At 43.9% G+C, this 17,202-nt stretch overlaps 1 protein-coding gene across 2 annotated transcripts in view; it reads left to right on the top strand.

Moving 5' to 3' along the window:
• Window positions 1-17,202, top strand: part of disc1 (DISC1 scaffold protein) — a 97,072-nt gene that overhangs the window by 34,475 nt on the left and 45,395 nt on the right. Inside the window, exons 8-11 of one of the 2 annotated variants that reach the window (XM_090211967.1) lie at window positions 7,574-7,676; window positions 11,579-11,767; window positions 12,312-12,372; window positions 15,136-15,376. In XM_090211967.1, the coding sequence (XP_090068093.1) occupies window positions 7,574-7,676; window positions 11,579-11,767; window positions 12,312-12,372; window positions 15,136-15,376 (594 nt within the window). Of the gene's footprint in view, window positions 1-7,573; window positions 7,677-11,578; window positions 11,768-12,311; window positions 12,373-15,135; window positions 15,377-17,202 lie in introns of those variants that run through there. The other variant, XM_036956448.2, reaches the window with a different exon arrangement.

Consider the following 17,202-nt stretch of genomic DNA (forward strand, 5'->3'; position numbering starts at 1 on the left):
TAGAGCACAGCAGAGTAGAGCACAGCAGAGTAGAGCACAGCAGAGTCGAGCACAGCAGAGTCGAGCACCGCAGAGTAAAGCACAAGACAACCAGAGTAGAGTATATCACAGCAGAGTAGAGTAGAGCACAGCAGAGTAGAGTAGAGCAGAGCACAGCAGAGTAAAGCACAGCAGAGTAAAGCACTGCAGAGTAAAGCACAAGACAACCAGAGTAGAGTAGAGCACAGCAGGGTAGAGTAGAGCACAAGACAACCAGAGTAGAGTAGAGCACAGCAGGGTAAAGCACAGTAGAGTAGAGTAGAGCACAGCAGAGTAGAGTAGAGCACAGTAGAGTAAAGCACAGTAGAGTAAAGCACAGCAGAGTAAAGCACAGTAGAGTAAAGCACAGTAGAGTAAAGCACAGTAGAGTAAAGCACAGCAGAGTAAAGCACAGCAGAGTAAAGCACAGCAGAGCAGAGTAAAGCACAAGACAACCAGAGTAAAGCACAAGACAACCAGAGTAAAGCACAAGACAACCAGAGTAAAGCACAACAGAGTAAAGTAGAGCCCAGCAGAGTAGAGCGCAGCAGAGTAGAGCACAGCAGAGTAAAGCACAGCAGGGTAAAGCACAGCAGGGTAAAGCAGAGCAGAGTAAAGCACAGCAGAGCAGAGTAAAGCACAAGACAACCAGAGTAAAGCACAAGACAACCAGAGTAAAGCACAACAGAGTAAAGTAGAGCACAGCAGAGTAGAGTGCAGCAGAGTAGAGCACAGCAGAGTAGAGCACAGCAGAGTAAAGCACAGTAGAGTAAAGCACAGCAGGGTAAAGCACAGTAGAGTAAAGCACAGTAGAGTAAAGCACAGTAGAGTAAAGCACAGTAGAGTAAAGCACAGTAGAGTAAAGCAGAGCAGAGTAAAGCACAGTAGAGTAAAGCAGAGTAGAGTAAAGCACAGTAGAGTAAAGCACAGCAGAGTAGAGCACAGCAGAGTAAAGCACAGCATAGTAAAGCACAGCAGGGTAAAGCACAGTAGAGTAAAGCACAGTAGAGTAAAGCACAGCAGGGTAAAGCACAGCAGGGTAAAGCACAGCAGGGTAAAGCACAGCAGGGTAAAGCGCAGCAGGGTAAAGCGCAGCAGGGTAAAGCACAGTAGAGTAAAGCACAGTACAGTTTAGCACAGTAGAGTAAAGCACAGTAGAGTAAAGCACAGCAGAGTAAAGCACAGTAGAGTAGAGCAGAGTAGAGTAGAGCACAGTAGAGTAGAGCACAGTAGAGTAACGCACATTAGAGTAAAGCACAGTAGAGTAAAGCACAGCAGAGTAAAGCACAGTAGAGTAAAGCACAGCACAGCAGAGCAGAGTAAAGCACAGCAGAGCAGAGTAAAGCACAAGACAACCAGAGTAAAGCACAAGACAACCAGAGTAAAGCACAACAGAGTAAAGTAGAGCACAGCAGAGTAGAGCGCAGCAGAGTAGAGCACAGCAGAGTAAAGCACAGCAGAGTAAAGCACAGCAGGGTAAAGCACAGCAGAGTAAAGCACAGCAGGGTAAAGCACAGCAGAGTAAAGCACAGCAGAGCAGAGTAAAGCACAAGACAACCAGAGTAAAGCACAAGACAACCAGAGTAAAGCACAACAGAGTAAAGTAGAGCACAGCAGAGTGCAGCAGAGTAGAGCACAGCAGAGTAGAGCACAGCAGGGTAAAGCACCGCAGAGTAAAGCACCGCAGAGTAAAGCACCGCAGAGTAAAGCACAAGACAACCAGAGTAAAGCACAGCAGAGTAGAGTAAAGCACAGCAGAGTAGAGTAGAGCACAGCAGAGTAGAGTAGAGCACAGCAGAGTAAAGCAGAGTAGAGTAGAGCACAGCAGAGTAAAGCACAGCAGAGTAAAGCACCGCAGAGTAAAGCACAAGACAACCAGAGTAAAGCACAGCAGAGTAGAGTAGAGCACAGCAGAGTAGAGTAGAGCACAGCAGAGCAGAGTAGAGCACAGCAGAGCAGAGTAGAGCACAGCAGAGTAGAGTAGAGCACAGCAGAGTAGAGCACAGCAGGGTAGAGCACCGCAGAGTAAAGCTCCGCAGAGTTAAGCTCCTCAGAGTAAAGCACCGCAGAGTAAAGCACAAGACAACCAGAGTAGAGTAGAGCACAGCAGAGTAGAGTAGAGTAGAGCACAGCAGAGTTAAGCACAGCAGAGTAAAGCACAGCACAGCAGAGCAGAGTAAAGCACAAGACAACCAGAGTAAAGCACAAGACAACCAGAGTAAAGCACAAGACAACCAGAGTAAAGCACAACAGAGTAAAGTAGAGTGCAGCAGAGTAGAGTGCAGCAGAGTAGAGCACAGCAGAGTAGAGCACAGCAGAGTAGAGCACAGCAGAGTAGAGCACATCAGAGTAAAGCACAGCAGGGTAAAGCAAAGTAGAGTAAAGCACAGCAGGGTAAAGCACAGTAGAGTAAAGCACAGTAGAGTAAAGCACAGTAGAGTAAAGCACAGTAGAGTAAAGCACAGCAGGGTAAAGCAGAGCAGAGTAAAGCACAGTAGAGTAAAGCACAGTAGAGTAAAGCACAGTAGAGTAAAGCACAGCAGAGTAAAGCACAGCAGAGTAAAGCACAGCAGAGTAAAGCACAGTAGAGTAAAGCACAGTAGAGTAAAGCACAGTAGAGTAAAGCACAGTAGAGTAAAGCACAGTAGATTAAAGCACAGTAGAGTAAAGCACAGCAGGGTAAAGCACAGCAGGGTAAAGCACAGTAGAGTAAAGCACAGTAGAGTAAAGCACAGTAGAGTAAAGCACAGCAGAGTAAAGCACAGTAGAGTAAAGCACAGTAGAGTAAAGCACAGTAGAGTAAAGCACAGCAGGGTAAAGCACAGTAGAGTAAAGCACAGTAGAGTAAAGCACAGCAGGGTAAAGCACAGCAGGGTAAAGCACAGTAGAGTAAAGCACAGCAGAGCAGAGTAAAGCACAGCAGAGTAAAGCACAGCAGAGCAGAGTAAAGCACAGCAGGGTAAAGCACAGTAGAGTAAAGCACAGTAGAGTAAAGCACAGCAGGGTAAAGCACAGTAGAGTAGAGTAGAGCACAGCAGAGTAGAGTAGAGCACAGTAGAGTAAAGCACAGCAGAGCAGAGTAAAGCACAAGACAACCAGAGTAAAGCACAAGACAACCAGAGTAAAGCACAACAGAGTAAAGTAGAGCACAGCAGAGTGCAGCAGAGTAGAGCACAGCAGAGTAGAGCACAGCAGGGTAAAGCACCGCAGAGTAAAGCACCGCAGAGTAAAGCACCGCAGAGTAAAGCACAAGACAACCAGAGTAAAGCACAGCAGAGTAGAGTAAAGCACAGCAGAGTAGAGTAGAGCACAGCAGAGTAGAGTAGAGCACAGCAGAGTAAAGCAGAGTAGAGTAGAGCACAGCAGAGTAAAGCACAGCAGAGTAAAGCACCGCAGAGTAAAGCACAAGACAACCAGAGTAAAGCACAGCAGAGTAGAGTAGAGCACAGCAGAGTAGAGTAGAGCACAGCAGAGCAGAGTAGAGCACAGCAGAGCAGAGTAGAGCACAGCAGAGTAGAGTAGAGCACAGCAGAGTAGAGCACAGCAGGGTAGAGCACCGCAGAGTAAAGCTCCGCAGAGTTAAGCTCCTCAGAGTAAAGCACCGCAGAGTAAAGCACAAGACAACCAGAGTAGAGTAGAGCACAGCAGAGTAGAGTAGAGTAGAGCACAGCAGAGTTAAGCACAGCAGAGTAAAGCACAGCACAGCAGAGCAGAGTAAAGCACAAGACAACCAGAGTAAAGCACAAGACAACCAGAGTAAAGCACAAGACAACCAGAGTAAAGCACAACAGAGTAAAGTAGAGTGCAGCAGAGTAGAGTGCAGCAGAGTAGAGCACAGCAGAGTAGAGCACAGCAGAGTAGAGCACAGCAGAGTAGAGCACATCAGAGTAAAGCACAGCAGGGTAAAGCAAAGTAGAGTAAAGCACAGCAGGGTAAAGCACAGTAGAGTAAAGCACAGTAGAGTAAAGCACAGTAGAGTAAAGCACAGTAGAGTAAAGCACAGCAGGGTAAAGCAGAGCAGAGTAAAGCACAGTAGAGTAAAGCACAGTAGAGTAAAGCACAGTAGAGTAAAGCACAGCAGAGTAAAGCACAGCAGAGTAAAGCACAGCAGAGTAAAGCACAGTAGAGTAAAGCACAGTAGAGTAAAGCACAGCAGGGTAAAGCACAGTAGATTAAAGCACAGTAGAGTAAAGCACAGCAGGGTAAAGCACAGCAGGGTAAAGCACAGTAGAGTAAAGCACAGTAGAGTAAAGCACAGTAGAGTAAAGCACAGCAGAGTAAAGCACAGTAGAGTAAAGCACAGTAGAGTAAAGCACAGTAGAGTAAAGCACAGCAGGGTAAAGCACAGTAGAGTAAAGCACAGTAGAGTAAAGCACAGCAGGGTAAAGCACAGCAGGGTAAAGCACAGTAGAGTAAAGCACAGCAGAGCAGAGTAAAGCACAGCAGAGTAAAGCACAGCAGAGCAGAGTAAAGCACAGCAGGGTAAAGCACAGTAGAGTAAAGCACAGTAGAGTAAAGCACAGCAGGGTAAAGCACAGTAGAGTAGAGTAGAGCACAGCAGAGTAGAGTAGAGCACAGTAGAGTAAAGCACAGTAGAGTAAAGCACAGCAGAGTAAAGCACAGTAGAGTAAAGCACAGCACAGCAGAGCAGAGTAAAGCACAAGACAACCAGAGTAAAGCACAAGACAACCAGAGTAAAGCACAACAGAGTAAAGTAGAGCACAGCAGAGTAGAGCGCAGCAGAGTAGAACACAGCAGAGTAAAGCACAGCAGAGTAAAGCACAGCAGGGTAAAGCACAGCAGAGTAAAGCACAGCAGGGTAAAGCACAGCACAGCAGAGTAAAGCACAAGACAACCAGAGTAAAGCACAAGACAACCAGAGTAAAGCACAACAGAGTAAAGTAGAGCACAGCAGAGTAGAGTGCAGCAGAGTAGAGCACAGCAGGGTAAAGCACAGCAGGGTAAAGCACAGCAGGGTAAAGCACAGCAGAGTAAAGCACAGCAGAGTAAAGCACAAGACAACCAGAGTAAAGCACGGCAGAGTAGAGTAAAGCACAGCAGAGTAGAGTAGAGCACAGCAGAGTAGATTAGAGCACAGCAGAGTAGAGTAGAGCACAGCAGAGTAAAGCACAGCAGAGTAAAGCACCGCAGAGTAAAGCACAAGACAACCAGAGTAAAGCACAGCAGAGTAGAGTGAAGCACAGCAGAGTAGAGTAGAGCACATTAGAGTAGAGTAGAGCCAACCAGAGTAAAGCACAGCAGAGTAGAGTAAAGCACAGCAGAGTAGAGTAGAGCACAGCAGAGTAGAGCACAGCAGAGTAGGGCACCGCAGAGTAAAGCACCGCAGAGTAAAGCACCGCAGAGTAAAGCTCCGCAGAGTAAAGCTCCGCAGAGTAAAGCTCCGCAGAGTAAAGCACAAGACAACCAGAGTAGAGTAGAGCACAGCAGAGTAGAGTAGAGCACAGCAGAGTAGAGTAGAGCACAGCAGAGTAGAGTAGAGCACAGCAGAGTAGAGCACAGCAGAGTAAAGCACAGCAGAGTAAAGCACAGCAGAGTAAAGCACAGCACAGCAGAGCAGAGTAAAGCACAAGACAACCAGAGTAAAGCACAAGACAACCAGAGTAAAGCACAAGACAACCAGAGTAAAGCACAACAGAGTAAAGTAGAGCACAGCAGAGTAGAGCACAGCAGAGTAAAGCACAGCAGAGTAAAGCACAGCAGAGTAAAGCACAGCAGAGTAAAGCACCGCAGAGTAAAGCACCGCAGAGTAAAGCACCGCAGAGTAAAGCACAAGACAACCAGAGTAAAGCAGAGTAGAGTAGAGCACAGCAGAGTAGAGCACAGGAGAGTAGAGCACAGCAGAGTAGAGCACAGCAGAGTAGAGCACAGCAGAGTAAAGCAGAGCAGGGTAAAACAGAGCATGGTAAAGCAATCCCATGGCACTTATCGTAAGAGTAGGGGTGTTAACCCCGGTGTCCTGGCTAAATTCCCAATCTGGCCCTCAAACCATCACGGTCACCTAATAATCCCCAGTTTACAATTGGCTCATTCATCCTCCTCCTCTCCCCTGTAACTATTCCCCAGGTTGTTGCTGTAAATGAGAATGTGTTCTCAGTCAATTTACCTGGTAAAATAATGGATAAATAAAAAAGAAAGAAAGAACACCTGTTATTTCCAGGACAGACTGACCAGTTGAATCCAGGTGAAAGCTATGATCCCTTATTGATGTCACCTGTTATATCCACTTCAGTCAGTGTAGGTGAAGGGGAGGAGACGGGTTAAAGAATCATTTTTAAGCCTATTAAAAACAATTGGGACATGGATTGTGTATGTGCGCCATTCAGAGGGTGAATGGGCAAGACAAAATATTTACATGCCTATGAATGGGGTATTGAAGTAGGTGCCGGTTTGTGTCAAGAACTACAAAGCTGCTGGATTTCCCACACAACAGTTTCCCGTGTGTATCAAGAATCGTCTACTACCCAAAAGACATCCAGCCAACTTGATTAGGTCTCACGTTGCAAAATTAGAAACTGTGTTTTTTTACAATGGATTAAAGCAGAGACACAGATCTTCAAATGGTGTATCACACACTGTATTTAAGGAACAATGGGAAAGTCATTCTGCTTTGAAAGTCATTGTATGTTTTGGTACACCTACTGGAGAGCTCTTTTTTGTTCAGCACCTTTCATCTTAAGCTTTAGCCCCACCCATCTCGTTAAGGGTTGATCCGAGACTTCTGTACTAACAACAGTCAAGCACCCAAACTACCTGGCTAACGTTGGCTAGCTTGCTAGCTAATTCCAGACACAAATGAGAGAACAGCTCACTGACCTTTTAGTTGAAGATGTAATCCGGAGACAGTTGTTTTCTCCATCACTTTAGCTCTAATTCTCCATCTCTTTAGCTATCAGACTCTAATTCCACTGATTTCAAAACTCGGTCCTCCAGAAAGTGGAGAGCAACACTTATGCAGTTCTACTAAGTGATATATTTTTTTTAAAGCAGCGTTAGACAGGTTTACCTACACATACTGACCAGATCAAATAGACAGAAGCATGTTATATGGCAGACCAATCCCAACTCTCAACATGTCCAGCCCACTCATTATCTCAGCCAATCATGGCTAGCGAAGGTTGCTGACTTTTTTTGTAGCTTGTAATATAACAATTGTATTCGTATTTACAGATGGCATACAAGTTTGTAATTAAGGTACATGAAAGCTCACATGTTCCAGTAGGCATTTCTGCCTAAAAATGTATTTTGATCAAAAATAAAGTTTACATTCAAACGGCTCTCCTGTGAAGTAGTGACGTGTGATATGCTCCTAATTTCCTGAAACGAGTCACATTTGTGGGAAGCATTGGAGTCAACATGGAGCAGCATTCCTGTAGAATGCTTTCGAACACCTTGTAGAGCCTATGCCCTGGCAAATTGAGGCTGTTCTGAGGTTAAAAAGAGGTGCAACTCCATATTAGGAAGTGTTATATACTGTAGTATAATGATTAGTGTGTCATCTAACCCTCCCTCTCTTCTTTCCTTCATCCTTCTCTAGGTAGTGATGAGTCAGAGGTTGGGAGGAAGTCTGAGAAGGAAAGTCAGTGAGACAGAGACTCAACTCCTGGCTCTCCATGAAGCCAAGTTAGCCGCCATCTCAGGTACCTCGCTATACAGATATCATGCACCTCTACCTCTACATATATCATACACCTCTACAGATATCATACACCTCTACCTCTACATATATCATACACCTCTACATATATCATACACCTCTACATATATCATACGCCTCTACATATATCATACATCTCTACATATATCATATATCATACACCTCTACATATATCAAACACCTCTACATATATCATAAATCTCTACATATATCATACACCTCTACATATATCATACACCTCTACATATATCATACACCTCTACATATATCATACACCTCTACATGTATCATACACCTCTACATGTATCATACACCTCTACATGTATCATACACCTCTACATGTATCATACACCTCTACCTCTACATGTATCATACACCTCTACATATATCATACACCTCTACATGTATCATACACATCTACATGTATCATACACCTCTACATATATCATACACCTCTACAGATATCATACACCTCTACAGATAACATACACCTCTACAGATATCATACACCTCTATATATACAGTGCCTTGCGAAAGTTTTTCTACAGATATCATACACCTCTACATATATCATACACCTCTATATATATCATACACCTCTACCTCTACATATATCATACACCTCTACATATATCATACACCTCTATATATATCATACACCTCTACCTCTACATATATCATACACCTCTACCTCTACATATATCATACACCTCTACCTCTATATATATATCATACACCTCTACATATATCATACACCTCTATATATATCATACACCTCTACCTTTACATATATCATACACCTCTACCTCTACATATATCATACACCTCTATATATATCATACACCTCTACCTCTACATATATCATACACCTCTACATATATCATACACCTCTACTTTTACATATATCATACACCTCTACCTCTACATCTATATGTCATACACCTCTACATATATCATACACCTCTACCTCGACATATATCATACACCTCTACCTCTACATATATCATACACCTCTATATATATCATACACCTCTACCTCTACATATATCATACACCTCTACCTCTACATATATCATACACCTCTACATATATCATACACCTCTACCTCGACATATATCATACACCTCTACCTATACATATATCAAACACCTCTACCTCTACATATATCATACACCTCTACATATATCATACACCTCTACCTCTACATATATCATACACATCTACCTCTCTATATATCATACACCTCTACATATATCATACACCTCTACCTCTATATATATCATACACCTCTTTGGTACACATCCGGTGGATAGAGAGCCGTTTATTATGTTCAACATAGGAGGGCCAAGCACAGGAAGCAGCTCTTTCAGTAGTTTAGTTGGAATAGGGTCCAGTATGCAGCTTGAAGGTTTAGAGGCCATGATTATTTTCATCATTGTGTCAAGAGATATAGTACTAAAACACTTCAGCGTCTCTCTTGATCCTAGGTCCTGGCAGAGTTGTGCAGACTCAGGACAACTGAGCTTTGAAGGAATACGCAGATTTAAGTAGGAGTCCGTAATTTGCTTTCAATAATCATAATCTTTTCCTCAAAGAAGTTCATGAATTTATCACTGCTAAAGTGAAAGTCATCCTCTCTTGTGGAATGCTGCTTTTTAGTTAGCTTTGCGACAGTATCAAAAAGGAATTTCGGATTGTTCTTATTTTCCTCAATTAAGTTAGAAAAATACGATGATCGAGCAACAGTAAGGGCTCTTCGGTACTGCACAGTACTGTCTTTCCAAGCTAGTCGGAAGACTTCCAGTTTGGTGTGGCGCCATTTCCGTTCCAATTTTCTGGAAGCTTGCTTCAGAGCTTGGGTATTTTCTGTGTACCAGGGAGCTAGTTTTTTATGAGAAATGTTTTTGGTTTTTAGGGGTGCAACTGCATCTAGGGTATTACGCAAGGTTAAATTGAGTTCCTCAGTTAGGTGGTTAACTGATTTTTGTCCTCTGGCGTCCTTGGGTAGACAGAGGGAATCTGGAAGGACATCAAGGAATCTTTGTGTTGTCTGTGAATTTATAGCACGACTTTTGATGATCCTTGGTTGGGGTCTGAGCAGATTATTTGTTGCAATTGCAAACGTAATAAAATGGTGGTCCGATAGTCCAGGATTATGAGGAAAAACATTAAGATCCACAACATTTATTCCATGGGACAAAACTAGGTCCAGCGTATGACTGTGACAGTGAGTGGGTCCAGAGACATGTTGGACAAAACCCACTGAGTCGATGATGGCTCCAAAAGCCTTTTGGAGTGGGTCTGTGGACTTTTCCATGTGAATATTAAAGTCACCAAAGATTAGAATATTTTCTGCTATGACTACAAGGTCCGATAGGAATTCAGGGAACTCAGTGAGGAACGCTGTATATGGCCCAGGAGGCCTGTAAACAGTAGCTATAAAAAGTGATTGAGTAGGCTGCATATATTTCATGACTAGATGCTCAAAGGACGAAAACGTCATTTTTTTTTTTTTTGTAAATTGAAATTTGCTATCGTAAATGTTAGCAACACCTCCGCCTTTGCGGGATGCACGGGGGATATGGTCACTAGTGTAGCCAGGAGGTGAGGCCTCATTTAACACAGTAAATTCATCAGGCTTAAGCCATGTTTCAGTCAGGCCAATCACATCAAGATTATGATCAGTGATTAGTTCATTGACTATAATTGCCTTTGAAGTAAGGGATCTAACATTAAGTAGCTCTATTTTGAGATGTGAGGTATCATGATCTCTTTCAATAATGACAGGAATGGAGGTGGTCTTTATCCTAGTGAGATTGCTAAGGCGAACACCGCCATGTTTAGTTTTGCCCAACCTAGGTCGAGGCACAGACACGGTCTCAATGGTGATAGCTGAGCTGACTACACTGACTGTGCTAGTGGCAGACTCCACTATGCTGGCAGGCTGGCTAACAGCCTGCTACCTGGCCTGCACCCTATTTCATTGTGGAGCTAGAGGAGTTAGAGCCCTGTCTATGTTGGTAGATAAAATGAGAGCACCCCTCCAGCTAGGATGGAGTCCGTCACTCCTCAGGAGGTCAGGCTTGGTCCTGTTTGTGGGTGAGTCCCAGAAAGAGGGCCAATTATCTACAAATTCTATCTTTTGGGAGGGGCAGAAAACAGTTTTCAACCAGCGATTGAGTTGTGAGACTCTGCTGTAGAGCTCATCACTCCCCTGAAGTGGGAGGGGGCCAGAGACAATTACTCAATGCCGACACATCTTTCTAGCTGATTTACACGCAGAAGCTATGTTGCGCTTAGTGATCTCTGACTGTTTCATCCTAACATCGTTGGTGCCGACGTGGGCAGAGATGAGACCTGTGTTATGTTGTAGGTAATGCCTTCAGCAGTGCTAAGGAGCTGAAGGCAGAGATGGGAGCTGTGTTGTTATGTTGTAGGTAATGCCTTCAGCAGTGCTAAGGAGCTGAAGGCAGAGATGAGAGCTGTGTTGTTATGTTGTAGGTAATTCCTTCAGCAGTGCTAAGGAGCTGAAGGCAGAGATGAGAGCTGTGTTGTTATGTTGTAGGTAATGCCTTCAGCAATGCTAAGGAGCTGAAGGCAGAGATGAGAGCTGTGTTGTTATGTTATAGGTATTGCCTTCAGCAGTGCTAAGGAGCTGAAGGCAGAGATGGGAGCTGTGTTGTTATGTTGTAGGTAATGCCTTCAGCAGTGCTAAGGAGCTGAAGGCAGAGATGAGAGCTGTGTTGTTATGTTGTAGGTAATGCCTTCAGCAGTGCTAAGGAGCTGAAGGCAGAGATGAGAGCTGTGTTGTTATGTTGTAGGTAATGCCTTCAGCAGTGCTAAGGAGCTGAAGGCAGAGATGAGAGCTGTGTTGTTATGTTGTAGGTAATGCCTTCAGCAGTGCTAAGGAGCTGAAGGCAGAGATGAGAGCTGTCTACGGAGAAAGAGACAGGCTGGAGCTGCTAGTGAAGAGACTCCACAGCCTGAGTTTTGGTAACAGCCAGGATCTGGCCAAGATGAAGACACAACAACAACAGCTGAAACTGGAGCTGGAGGCCAGACAGGCCCAGCATGGTGAGTAGATGAGGCCAGGAGGGTGGTGGGGTAGAACCCAGGGGAGCCTCTCTGGGATGGGAGACGAGTTTGCATGTGGATGATTGTCTTTCAGGTAACAGGGTCATCTACCTGTTCTCCTGTTCCCCACACATATAGTTGACATTGTGTTTCCGAATGACAGAGTAGATAGGGGACAGAGAGAGGAGATGACTGAGGGCAGAGTAGATAGGGGACAGAGAGAGGAGAGGACTGAGGGCAGAGTAGATAGGGGACAGAGAGAGGAGATGACTGAGGGCAGAGTAGATAGGGGACAGAGAGAGGAGAGGACTGAGGGCAGAGTAGATAGGGGACAGAGAGAGGAGATGACTGAGGGCAGAGTAGATAGGGGACAGAGAGAGGAGAGGACTGAGGGCAGAGTAGATAGGGGACAGAGAGAGGAGATGATTGAGGGCAGAGTAGGTAGGGGACAGAGAGGGGAAGACTTAGGGCAGAGATATTGCAATTCTATAGATATGTTATAAACTGTTAATAACTCTCTGTTTCTGTCTTTTCTCCACAAAAGAACTGACTCTGAAAGAGAATGTTGTCAAGTACATCGAGTTACTGGAAGACAGACTGCACAGGTGAGCTTTTTTTTCTCTCTGTCTTTCTCTCTGTCTCTTTCTGTCTCTGTCTCTCAATTTTTATCAATTCAATTCAAGGGGCTTTATTGGCATGGGAAACATGTGTTAACATTGCCAAGCAAGTGAGGTAGATAATATTCAAAGTGAAATAAACAATTACACTCACAGAAGTTTCAAAAGAGTAAAGACATTACAAATGTCATATAATGTCTATATTCAGTGTTGTAACGATGTACAAAAGGGAAAATAAAAAAGCATAAATATGGGTTGTATTTACAATGGTGTTTGTTCTTCACTGGTTGCCCTTTTCTCGTGGCAACAGGTCACACATCTTGCTGCTGTGATGGTACACTGTGGTATTTCACCCAGTAGAAATGGGAGTTTATCAAAATCAGGTTTGTTTTCTAATTCTTTGTGGATCTGTGTAATGTGAGGGAAACATGTGTCTCTAATATGGTCATACATTGGACAGGAGGTTAGGAAGTGCAGCTCAGTTTCTACCGCATTTTGTGGGCAGTAAGCCTTGAGAGCCAGGTATGCCTACGGTGGCCTTTCTCAATAGCAAGGCGATGCTCAATCAGTCTGTACATAGTCAAAGCTTTCCTTAAGTTTGGGTCAGTCACAGTGGTCAGGTATTCTGCAACTGTGTACTCTCTGTTTAGGGCCAAATAGCATTCTAGTTTTCTCTGTTTTTTTCCCCAATGTGTCAAGTAATTCTGAACACCAAATAATGCAGAGCAGAATTAGGCCAATACCCGCTAAATATCAAAATCCAGAAAAGAGCCATTAAATTCTACAACAATGCAGTAATAACCAACGAGTAATCTAACCTAACAATTCCAAAACTACTACCTTATACACACAAGTGTAAAGGGATAAAGAATATGTACATAAAGATGTATGGATGAGTGATGGTACAGAGCGGCATAGACAAGATGCAGTAGATGGTATCGAGTACAGTATATACATATGAGATGAGTAATGTAGGGTATGTAAACAAAGTGGCATAGTTTAAAATGGATAGTGATACATGTATTACATAAAGATGCAGTAGATGATATAGAGTACAGTATATACATATACATATGAGATGAGTAATGTAGGGTATGTAAAAAATTATATTAAGTAGCATTGTTTAAAGTGGCTAGTGATATATTTTGACATCAATTTCCATTATTAACGTAGCTGGAGTCAGTGTGTTGGCAGCCTGGCTCTCGAGAGAAGACAGGCTATGTGCACACTGCCCTCAAAATGAGGTGAAATCTGAGCTGTACTTCCTAACCTCCTGCCAAATGTTTGACCATATTAGAGACACATATCTCCCTCAGATTGCACAGACCTACAAATATTAATACAAATTTGAAAACAAATCCAATTTTGATAAACCCCAATATACGCTAATGTTCAAAAGTTTGGAGTCCTTGTTTTGAAAAGAAAAGCACCTTTTTTGTCCATTAAAATAACTTCAGATTGATCAGAAATACAGCGTAGACATTGTTAATGTTGTAAATTACTATTGTAGCTGGAAACAGCAGATTTTTTTATGGAATATCTACATAGGAGTACAGAGGACCATTATCAGCAACCATCACTCCTGTGTTCCAATGGCACGTTGTTTTAGCTAATCCAAGTTTATCATTTTAAAAGGCTAATTGATCATTAGAAAACCCTTTTGCAATTATTTTAGCACAGCTGAAAACTGTTGTCCTGATTAAATAAGCAATAAAACTGGCCTTCTTTAGACTAATTGAGTATCTGGAGCATCAGCATGTGTGGGTTCGATCACAGGCTCAAAATGGCCAGAAACAAATCACTTTCTTCTGAAACTCAGTCTATCAGTCTATTCTTATTCTGAGAAATGAAGGCTATTCCATGCGATAAATTGCCAAAAAACTGAAGATCTCGTACATCGCTGTGTACTACTCCCTTCACAGAACAGCACAGACTGGCTCTCACCAGAATAGAAAGAGGAGTGGGAGGCCCCGGTGCACAACTGAGCAAGAGGACAAGTACATTAGAGTGTCTAGTTTGTAGCTGGAAACTGGCAGCTCCATTAAATAGGACCCGCAAACACCAGTCTCAACGTCAACAGTGAAGAGGCGACTCCGGGATGCCATCTTAATCTTTTCTTTTTATTGGCTAGTCTGATATATGGCTTTTTCTTTGCAACTCTGCCTAGAAGGCCAACATCCCGGAGTCTCCTCTTCACTGTTGACGTTGAGACTGGTGTTTTGGTGGAAATTTCTAAGTCACCCCAAACCTTTGAATGGTAGTGTAACTCTCATGTTTACTGGGTGAAATACCATAGTGTTCCATCACAGCAGTAAGATGTGTGACCTGTTGCCACAAGAAAAGGGCAACCAGTGAAGAACAAATACCATTTTAAATACAACCCATATTTATGTTTATTTATTTTCCCTTTTGTACTTTAACTATTTGCGCATCCTTATAGGACTGTATAAAGACATAATATGACATTTGAAATGTCTTTATTCTCTTGGAACTTCTGTGAGTGTGATGTTTACTGTTAATTTTTATTGTTTATTTCACTTTTGTTTATTATTTAATTCACTTGCCAATAAAACTCCTGAAATTAAAATTGGATTGACAGAGAGAGACAGAGACAGGGAGAGAGAGAGACAGACTGGGAGAGACGGAGATAGGGAGAGAGAGACACAAAGAGAGCGAGACATAGAGAGACAGAGAGAGAGAGACAGAGAGATGATGTCTGTGTATATGATGATGGCTTGTCTCTCTCTGTAGTTGTGGCTGTCCCCCTCTGCAGCATATCTGGGAGGCTGATCTAGAAGCCTGTCACCTCCTCCTCCGAGGCATCCAGCTGCGTACCCCCTTCTGTGGTGGTGCGGACCCTGCCACAGTGGTACTACCCAACCCCCAACCAGCCACTAAACAAGACGCAGATCTGCAGGAATGTGCCATGTTGACGGCTCTGGGGGGGCGCTGGTGCCCCGAGGCCAACCTACAGAACTCAGAGTTCACCAAGGTAACTAACACAGCAACATGTTCCATTTGTAGTGCACTACTTCTGCCCAGAGCCCTATGGGGAATAGGGTGCCATTTGTAGTGCTCTACTTCTGCCCAGAGCCCTATGGGGAATAAGCTAACATTTGACGTACGTCTTACGTCTTATTTAGGACGCAGCCTCTACGTCTTATTTAGGACGCAGCCTCTACGTCTTATTTAGGACGCAGCCTCTACGTCTTATTTAGGACGCAGACTCTACGTCTTATTTAGGACGCAGCCTCTACGTCTTATTTAGGACGCAGCCTCTACGTCTTATTTAGGACACAGCCCCATGTCTTATTTAGGACACAGCTTCTAAGTCTTATTTAGGACATGTTCATGCACACTAGTAATGTAGAATTTAGAAGTAGTTCATGCCTTTGATTTGAAATAAATAAATATTTATGAAGTCTTAAAAGCAGTGGTTCGCGCTTTCAGTTTCACTAGAATGCTGCCATCAATCCACGGTTTCTGGTTAGGGAATGTTTTAATCGTTGCTATGGGAACGACATCTTCAACGCACGTTCTAATGAACTCGCACACCGAATCAGCGTATTCGTCAATATTGTTATCTGACGCAATACGAAACATCTCCCAGTCCACGTGATGGAAGCAGTCTTGGAGTGTGGAGTCAGCTTGGTCGGACCAGCGTTGGACAGACCTCAGCGCGGGAGCCTCTTGTTTTAGTTTCTGTCTGTAGGCAGGGATCAACAAAATGGAGTCGTGGTCAGCTTTTCCGAAAGGGGGGCGGGGCAGGGCCTTATATGCGTCGCGGAAGTTAGAGTAACAATGATCCAAGGTTTTTCCAGCCCTGGTTGCGCAATCGATATGCTGATAAAATTTAGGGAGTCTTGTTTTCAGATTAGCCTTGTTAAAATCCCCAGCTACAATGAATGCAGCCTCCGGATAAATGGTTTCCAGTTTGCAAAGAGTTAAATAAAGTTCGTTCAGAGCCATCGATGTGTCTGCTTGGGGGGGATATATACGGCTGTGATTATAATCGAAGAGAATTCTCTTGGTAGATAATGCGGTCTACATTTGATTGTGAGGATTTCTAAATCAGGTGAACAGAAGGATTTGAGTTCCTGTATGTTTCTTTCATCACACCATGTCACGTTAGCCATAAGGCATACGCCCCCGCCCCTCTTCTTACCAGAAAGATGTTTGTTTCTGTCGGCGCGATGCGTGGAGAAACCCGTTGGCTGCACTGCCTCGGATAGCGTCTCTCCAGTGAGCCACGTTTCCGTGAAGCAAAGAACGTTACAGTCTCTGATGTCTCTCTGGAATGCTACCCTTGCTCGGATTTCATCAACCTTGTTGTCAAGAGACTGGACATTGGCAAGAAGAATGCTAGGGAGTGGTGCACGGTGTGCCCGTCTCCGGAGTCTGACCAGAAGACCGCCTCGTTTCCCTCTTTTTCGGAGTCGTTTTTTGGGTCGCTGCATGGGATCCACTCCGTTGTCCTGTTTGTAAGGCAGAACACAGGATCCGTGTCGCGAAAAACATATTCTTGGTCGTACTGATGGTGAGTTGACGCTGATCTTATATTCAGTAGTTCTTCTCGACTGTATGTAATGAAACTTAAGATGACCTGGGTTACTAATGTAAGAAATAACACGTAAAAAAACTAAAAACTGCATAGTTTCCTAGGAACGCGAAGCGAGGCGGCCATCTCTGTCGGCGCCGGATGTGTATGTGTGTGATGTGTATGCCGAGGAACTTAAAACTTGCTACCCTCTCCACTACTGTTCCATCGATGTGGATAGGGGGGTGTTCCGAGGGCCCTCACCTCCTCCCTGTAGGCCG

Source organism: Oncorhynchus mykiss, chromosome 20, assembly GCF_057628025.1.
Source record: "Oncorhynchus mykiss isolate SJ-2025 chromosome 20, ASM5762802v1, whole genome shotgun sequence".
In the NCBI taxonomy this organism is placed as follows: domain Eukaryota; kingdom Metazoa; phylum Chordata; class Actinopteri; order Salmoniformes; family Salmonidae; genus Oncorhynchus; species Oncorhynchus mykiss.